General features: G+C 33.8%; 1 protein-coding gene across 2 annotated transcripts in view; it reads right to left on the bottom strand.

Annotated features, from left to right (window-relative positions):
* Positions 1 to 8,956, bottom strand: part of LOC149799657 (putative E3 ubiquitin-protein ligase ariadne-2) — a 66,344-nt gene that overhangs the window by 9,612 nt on the left and 47,776 nt on the right. For both annotated transcript variants that reach the window (XM_089959003.1, XM_089959004.1), the window contains exons 11-13: positions 5,210 to 5,353; positions 2,895 to 2,963; positions 2,276 to 2,359 (exon numbers count right to left, since the gene is read on the bottom strand). In XM_089959003.1, the coding sequence (XP_089815129.1) occupies positions 2,276 to 2,359; positions 2,895 to 2,963; positions 5,210 to 5,353 (297 nt within the window). The remainder of the gene's footprint in view (positions 1 to 2,275; positions 2,360 to 2,894; positions 2,964 to 5,209; positions 5,354 to 8,956) is intronic.

Raw genomic sequence — 8,956 nt, 5'->3', positions numbered from 1 at the left:
CCAAGAAAGAACCACCGACCCACGAGAAGCTACTGGCAGGCTTTCCCACGTACCCACGCTAGCCGAGCCTTGGACTTGAACCCACGCAGACAGAGGTGAGATGGCAGTGATCCGTAACGGTGAGCGCTTTAGACCACTCGGCCACTCAGGGCCCCATCACTGAATGTAAACATAGCACCTGCAGAATATTGTCAATAATCATTCAAGCATGAAAAGTTGATCCAAGAAGAAAAAATATGTTAGTGTAGTACATATCCAGATAATTTCACCCATATCTGTATGTTTCTTCATTCCGCTAAGTGTAAGCCATCAACAAAGTTTGGTCAAGAACTCACTCTAGAGCAAAGGTTATTATTTAAAAACTGTTTTTCTTTGAGCAGCAGTGACAATGACCTTAGACCTTTTGATGCCTAATCAAATGGTCTCTCCCATATCACAAGTGCAAAACCTCCAAAATTTGATCAATTTAATAAATTATTAAATAACTAAAAACTTTCAGCATACACAATTTTTCTTCTTTCAGTCAAAGTGATCTTGATGTGTGATGTTTAGACCATAAAACTGTTGTCTTCTTCCTTTCTGCAAACACATGCAACATAAAACGTTTAGTCCAGATCTGCAACACAGAACTAATGTTGTTGTGCAGACACCATTATTCTTCTTTCAGTCAGTGGCCCTGACCTTTGAACCGCTGACACCAAATCAATAAGTTTCTTACTTAATCGATGTACAAGCCATCCACAATGTTTGGTCCATGTCTGTGACATGGAAGTAATGTTTTTTCTTTTCTTCTATCAGCCACAGTGGTCTTGACCTCTGACATATTGACCACAAAATTGACAAGATTCTTCCTTATCCCATGTGCAAGCCATCTACCAATTTTATTAACTACAAATGGTGGAGACCTTGAGAATTTAGTGAAAAACATGTTTCTTCTCTAAGTCATAGTGATCTTGACCTTTGACATTTCGACACACAAAACTGAAAGGGTTCTTCCTTACCCCAAGTGAAAGCATGCACAAAGTTTGATAATGGTTGATGACTAGATACTTTAGCTATCTTAGCAAAGATGAAATTGATAACAGACAGATGGACATAAGAATGACTAGATGCGTGCTGGAAAACACCATAACATTATATGGTTCTCGTATAAAAACGGCAAACTTATCAATATAAAAGTCTTGCAGTTAATACTAAAAAAAAGCATCTGTTGATTTCATATTCGTTTTAATTTATTATAGCTACTGGGTTTGATATACATTTTTGTATATGGTTCCATCCACAGGCTGAAACCACATTTGTAGACATGGATATAATTTTCAATAATGATATCCACAAATATGAAAAGAAAATAATTCTAGAAAACCCAACGTTTCCATAACAGTTGCAAAATCTAGCATTCAATATATCAAAATCAGCATAATTCTATTTTTACAGAGAAATGTGTTAAATATTTTACAACACCAGTGACTAAAATCCACATCAAATTCTAATTCCGGTCATCTATTACAAAAATTTAAGAAAGAATCTATGAAATTCTTCTATCACGAAGAATATCAATGTTCTCACAAGAAAATATATAAAAAAATTCTTTCATACTGAAACAACAGATGAAATGCTATTATATGAATCAAAAGTCACAAAACTTAGGATTATTCCTACAAAGACTGATCCATCTGCCTACTATGATGTTTCCCCCAAGATCATGGACACAATAACCAGTGCAGACAACTCAGCTGCAATTTCTTTTCAGTTAAAAATGGCAGTTAAGTTACATTATTAGTACTGATAACCTACAGCTTATCCCAAGTTCCATTTAGAGCACAAAATATCTCTTGTTCAAAAACTCACATTATATTGTGAGGCCAAGGAGACTTTGATCAACATAAAACAGTCTTGTTTCACTAGATATTTACTGACTTGCAACTTCAGCCTTATGTTTTAGGAAACCAAAATAATGCTTTCACTTTTCTCTACATCTACACTATGCTGACAGACAGATTTCGTTGGGCATTTACATGTTTCAAACACTACATATATTTAAAATTTTGTTTACATTACGGGTTACGTAAAAGATTTTGTCTAAATTTAAGTTTTACTTTTAGAGAAGTATAATTTGACAAAATCTCCATGCAAGCCTGAGCAAATTCTGACCCATTAATTTAAATTGCATCCATGGCCATGCAATTATTGTAATTTCCTAGCTATGCTCCTTCATATTTTTTTTAGTTCAAAACTGAGCAATATGTGTATGATAATTCCAATTATAACATACTCCTCTGTCGGTAATTTCAGCCCGCTCAACCTTCCAGGACAAGTTCTCAACTTCTGCTTCTAGCTGAGCTTGCTGATATTCAAACTGAAAAAGAGAAGTATCCATTCTATGTGGCTGTCACAATAATACCTAATACTCATTCCACCTAGGTATAAAAACTTTGAAACTGCAGCAATCACACAAAATATACTCTGAAATTTATAGCTATAATTGTGCACAAAGGCTGCAAAGTAATATATTTCTAAATTGTATTGCTAGAAACAAGCTCCTCATCATCCTCTTTACATGTGATCCAGGAGCCCAGAGTGGCTGAGTGGTCTAAACCGCTCTCCGTTACGGATCACTGCCATCTCACCTCTATCTGTGTGGGTTCAAGTCTCAGATAGAGGCAAGATGTCAGTTATCTGTATTGGTGAGTGCTTTAGACCACTCAGCCACCTGGGGCACACTTTTAAGTAAGACCATATAGTTTGTTGCTATTATAAGCAATACAAACAATATTTGGTAAAAAAGAATAAACACTCTGCCATAAACATTGTGGGACTGAAATTACCCCAAGCCAAAAATATACCAAACTTTTTGCCTGTGAAGCCTATTATTAATATAATTTCCTACTTACCAGCTGTTTTCTGGCACTCTTTTCCATGTAGTATGCATAAGGATATGTATACTGAAGAGTATATCGACACTGAAACGGAATAAAATCAAAGTATTGAGAAACTGATGGCTTGCAGAGCTGCTGTGATATTAATTTATATAATATCAGATGGAAGAAAATAACTCCTAATGTTCTTAATGTATACATAATGAAATAAATAATCCTTATTATACTTTCCAAATTGTTTTTATGTTACAAAAGAATTTATATTACATTTGAAACATTATTTGAGAAATCATTGTAATTTCCTTAAAAAGCATTTTCAAACAAATTTTTTTAAAAGTGTTACCATCAGTGGAACAATTTCTAAGAACAATAACAATAATCTGGTCTAATAATTTACCTACATGTGATTTGCATACCTTGACATAAAATTGACATCATAGGCCAATGGCTATAATTTTGTTACTAATTTTAGTAAGACTATAAAATTTTGTAATTATTTTTAGAAATACAAACCTTTTGATAACAAAGAATGGATAATACATCATAACAGTGTGGAAAATTCGATTAAACTCCAGGAACCATATTGTTATAATACTGGAAGAAACATTACCTTTTTAATTTGTTTATTCACACTTCTACGTATTAATTCAATGGGTTCATGGTACATGGACTTTCCATTACAATGTCTGAAAACTGACCTAAAATGCAATACTTAAAAAACGTGCAACTGAATGATAGATGGTCGGATGGACAAGGAAAATACTGTATGCCCCTACCACTGGCATGCTGAGTATTTGCTCACATAGTCTCATTCCACGGGTCCTATACCAACACATATGATGGAATACTCATCTCTAATTTCTCGCTCAGAAATGATGTTCAACAAATCACATCACTGGTATAGACTCAGCAATAGGAACACACGAAATTTTTTGCAAAAAATGATAACTCATTAAGAAAAAAGCATAAAAAGTTTTACTTAATACAAAGTTTTATTTAAAACAAAGATTTTGTTATACACAAGAATAACTGTTAGTAAACCAGTAAATACTGTCTCTTCTACATTAAATCTGCAAAAAGTAGTTGCAGACATTCATGACATAAGCAAAATAACATCACCTTCACTGTCAAAAATTAAACTGTTGTGTATCCCACAAGGCTTTCTCAAATGGGCAGACTGTGTCACACATATACAACAATAAGAGAACAGAAATTCTCATTTCTATACATATATGATACAGCTTGCCCATTTGAGAAAGTCATGTGAGATCATCTATCCCATGTGAGTGTACTCACTGACAATGTAGATTTTGTTCATGATGTCAGCAACGTTTCTTGCAGTTTTAATATCTAAAGGAAACATTTTGTTAATTATTGTTTAGAATAAACTCTTTGCAGTAATGTAAACCATATTTACTGATTTATAACTTGGATCAATTACAAACTGCATAGACCCAGATCTGTCATAACATAAGATGCTAACAGGTCTGGGTTTAAGCAATTTGTCTGGACTAATCAGTATAACAAACAAAATAGACCCTGATTTGCTTACACGTTATGCAACAGCAGATCTGAGGTTGTTTGCAGTCGGACCCAACTTATAAAAGATTATATACTGTATATCCATACCATAGACAAGCCATATTATTTCCCAACACTATTTCCAAGTAAGAAGTGTCACCAAAGATATCTATCATATGCATTGGTCTAGAAAAGGCAAAAGCAACCCACAGGATCAAATCTGTGGACTGGAACTCTGCAAGACCTCACTCATACCTACAAATGCTGACCATTTGGTGGGATATCCCTCTCCCAGACAGATGCCGACCCTCAGTAGGGATTTTCCTATCCCAGACAGACACTGACCCTTAGGTGGGATTTCCCTATCCAGACAAATGCTAACCCTTAGGGGGGATTTCCCTATCCAGACAAATGCTAACCCTTAGGGGGTGGGGATTTCATTATCCCAGACAGATACTGACCTGGCCTTAGGTGGGCTTTCCCTATCATAGACAAATACATATCATAGTTATAGGCACCTTTTACCTTTGCTATGATCTACACTCCCTAATCTTGATGTGGATGACAGTTTCAACACATCCATTTCCACCGAAGGTGCTAACAATGTTTTAGTAAAAATCTGTTTTTGTCTGGTGTTTTATGGTGTTTGGTGTTTCATGGCACATCACCTAATGAAGACTGTAATATGCCATGCCCATGGACACACAAAGATAACTGATCCAATGGTGGGAACTTGACCCACATAGTCCAATGTCTTGTTTTACTATTGGCTAATGCAGGCAAGATATACAGTGTGGATAAGAACCAACCTTTTTAAGAAGGTGAGCAGCATCCAAGAGGTACTGCCAGTCAATCCAAGTCCCTGTGTTATTCATCACTTTATCATGGATCCGAGATGTTATCTTATGCAGTGTTTGTTCTTCCAACTGCAGACTCTTAGCATGATTTTCCCACTAAAAAAGAGACATTATTGCCTGATTATTTGTGAAAAAGGACAAGATCAGCATTTTAATGAAAAAAAGTAATCCGCTGAAATACAGTTTTAATTGAAGTCTGCAGGGGGATTCTGGGAATGACAGGGATCACAACGAAAAAACAATTTTGAAGGTGGTTTGGAAAGCGCAAACAAAATTAGAATTCCTGTGATTTAAAATTATGATGACAAAAGTATCTAAGTAATATCTATAAATAATTAAAACATAATTTTTTTTAAAGATATAAGATAAAATATTTGTTGTTTGACATACTGACTGCATGGTTCACATCCTTTTCTAATGATAGATTTCCGGGTCATTTCCAGTTCATTTCCAGGGTGAAATTAAGTTTTTCAAGGTTCACATATGACCATTACTGAATGGAATTAAAGAACATTTTTGAATGTAAAACATGCCTTTTCTGAATCTAAAGATGTTTCTTTCTCCAAAACATCTAAGTCTGAAAAGATGATTGTGTACAAAACCACAAAATGTATCACATGGAACAAGTTTGATTATATTCCTATAAATTGGCATGTGAAGTCATTTCAATGCAAAGAATAAAAATTCTAAGATTATTTTGCTGACCTGCATTATGTTGCCAAGTGGGAACTACATCATGAACATAAATTAGTTTTGTTTCCTTTTAAACCTTTAATTCTAAAGAATTCTATAGCAATATATATATATATATATATATATATATATATATATATATATATATATATGCGCCTTAAAGAAAGTAAACATTTCCTATTACAGTATATATAAAAAACAATGAAAGCAAATAATTAAAATCTTGTCTTGTAACAAAAAGAGTCTAACCCTAAATTTATCTGTGCCAATAAAATCCCAAACTAGATTTTTCAAACAATATAATCTGGTTAAAAATCCATCATTTAAAAACATTTTCAAATCGGTTGATTTAAATTTCGACACAAGGTCTTCAAAATTATATACTGTTGTATAAACAAGGACTGAATTTTCTGTAGAATCAACTTGTCTTCTTGTAATTCATTAAACTCGTTAAATCAATCCCCAAGCCTGTATTGATACAGGGGCTCGTATCATTTTTTAATATATACTACAAGGGATGACAATTTCTCATTACAGCTCTGAGATACAACAATTTGGACTACAAATCTGGCTTAAAATGAATATCAGTTTGTTTTCTAATCTGGGTTTCCTCCGAATATTCCCACCCCATTTTTCATATTTAGACATTTAGGTTGGGGTGTGTTGTCATTGCAATTGCATAACGAAAATTTGGAATTTGCTGCCACCGTGCATAGCGACATATGGTAGTCGCTTACCAGTGGGCCTAGCAAATTTAACCTTATGTTATATCGACTCATACCTCCATGAAATCAATAGGAAAATATTTATTTTCTCAGAAATGGCAAGTATTATAAACGTTATGTCTTTAATCTGCTGACAGACTAGACGAAACTACAGCATAGATGAAACCTGATCCTGTACTTGCCATTTGCACTACTAGTCACATGACTTCACAAATCTCAAATGATGACATCGGAAGTCCAATAGTCATGTGATATCAACAACAAACTCCTTTTTAGTGTTGTACAGAAATTCAATTATATTAAATGAAAGTCAGATACATTTTTAAAAACCAGCAATCTGCCCAGTCTTATTTATTAAGGAGAGAGCACATGATACAACAAAACTTCAGAAGTTGTTTTCAGAATATATAAATATGGAGAATTTTGTGTTCTTTCATTTTTGTATTTTTATTACAACCAGCATAAGACTTTCATTAAAAAAAATTCTCTACAACATTTGAAAATGTGGGTTGTTAGATTTGTGTACTCATGCGACTAACAATGCAAACTGTGAGTACCAGGTAACACTACATCAATGCCGTAGTTTTATCTTGTCTTTCAGCAGATTAAAGACATAACAATTTTAACACTCACAACTGCAATTTCCGAGAAATCTTACAATTTTTAAGTTTGCTCGGCCATCTGATAAGTGGCAACACCTTGCCATGACCATGTTGGCCTCTTGTAATGCTAGACTGGTTTTCATACCTTCTATGTAACGAAATATATGGATATCAAGCTGAGTTTGAAAATAAAAGTCTAATATATGAATCTAATCCACTGAGCAATTGGATTGACACAGCATATATCTTTATTCCAAGCACCCAAATGATCTGTACTTCACCCTCCAAATGTTCTGGTTAGAACTTGATAAATTTTACTCACAATCAGTTTAGTTATGACTCAATTATGTCATTGTTTCGAGCGTTAGATGGTGGCAGAAAATTCCCAGGTTTTTCTTGATTTTTATCAATATTTGTGAAATTCAAGGACTTTTCACGATCAGGAAAACAATTATCATTTCTCCCAATTTTTTCCCAATTTCCCGGTAGCGTGGGAACCCTGTGACTGTAATGATGCATATTTACCTTTAGATCATCTATTAATGAGATGTAAATTATTACTGTTGCCAGAGAAAGATGACTGACTGCCTGTATTGTGAGTTGGGGAAATGTCTGGTCTTAGTTTTTGTTGGTTTTAATAGCACTTTTAACACATCAACTGCCACATCATGTTAAGGATATAAGGAGCAAATTGCCTTTCCCAAGGACACAATGACCTGGACTGGGCATGCAAATAAAATTAAGAATACTTTCCATTATGTATTTCAGATTAAAATACAAAGAAAACTGTAATGCTTATGTGTAGATACTGCAGAAGTTATATCAAAGGAACAGCAATGTAATGTATTTATGACTCTTGAAATACATTTTTATACTCTCTCTTTGCAGTGAATTGCAGCAATGAACAGAACAACTTCTTTTAGCCAAAATAGCCAAAAATTTGAACGTTTTGCTCTAGATTTGTTGTTGCCAAATCTCTAATTTCATTATGCTTTTGACACAAATACCAAGATCTCATCTTATTTTTAAGCATATTCTTTCAATGCAACCAAATAGACACTGCCAAACTTAATGTGCATCACTGTGATTATGTTTAATAAAAATCGATGAATGCCAAGTTGCCAAATAACATGGAACAATGAAATCTAAAGGAACTTGAAACTAAATTCAGAACAAAGTACAGTAAGACTAAAAAAGCTTGAATGATCCTTCACTTTCTTTTTTTTATGTTGTTCATTGAGCAATAATTTGTGTTTAGAACATTTCAGCTTTTCCTCTGCGCACCACTGCCAACATTATAACTATCACATGTGAATTAACCAGAATGTTATCAATGATTACATAGCTCACGCCTATGAAGCTCCTAGCAGTCTCCAGCATCCATTGTAAACACTGATATTCATGCAGAAAATGTATTCAGACTAACATGATCTTGACCACAAAATGTTGGACCTTTATCTAAGATTTTTAAAAACAGACATAGACTGAGCATAAAAACTAAAAACAGTATTAAAAAAACATTCTTTGCTAAGTCAAACTAGAGTACCATAATGAGTGAAGAAAAGAAAAGAGATTAATTGTTTTTAATTTTTTTTTTATTTGCTTGCATTGTAATAATAGCTAATTATTATTGTCCATCCCTAGAAATCCAGATTTTGCTTAGTGAATGTCACAGGCTC

This window comes from Sinohyriopsis cumingii, chromosome 5, assembly GCF_028554795.1.
Source record: "Sinohyriopsis cumingii isolate HCF-2022 chromosome 5, ASM2855479v2, whole genome shotgun sequence".
In the NCBI taxonomy this organism is placed as follows: Eukaryota; Metazoa; Mollusca; class Bivalvia; order Unionida; family Unionidae; genus Sinohyriopsis; species Sinohyriopsis cumingii.
The sequence above is the reverse complement of the archived record's forward strand: the minus strand, read 5'-3'. Positions and strand labels throughout refer to the sequence as shown.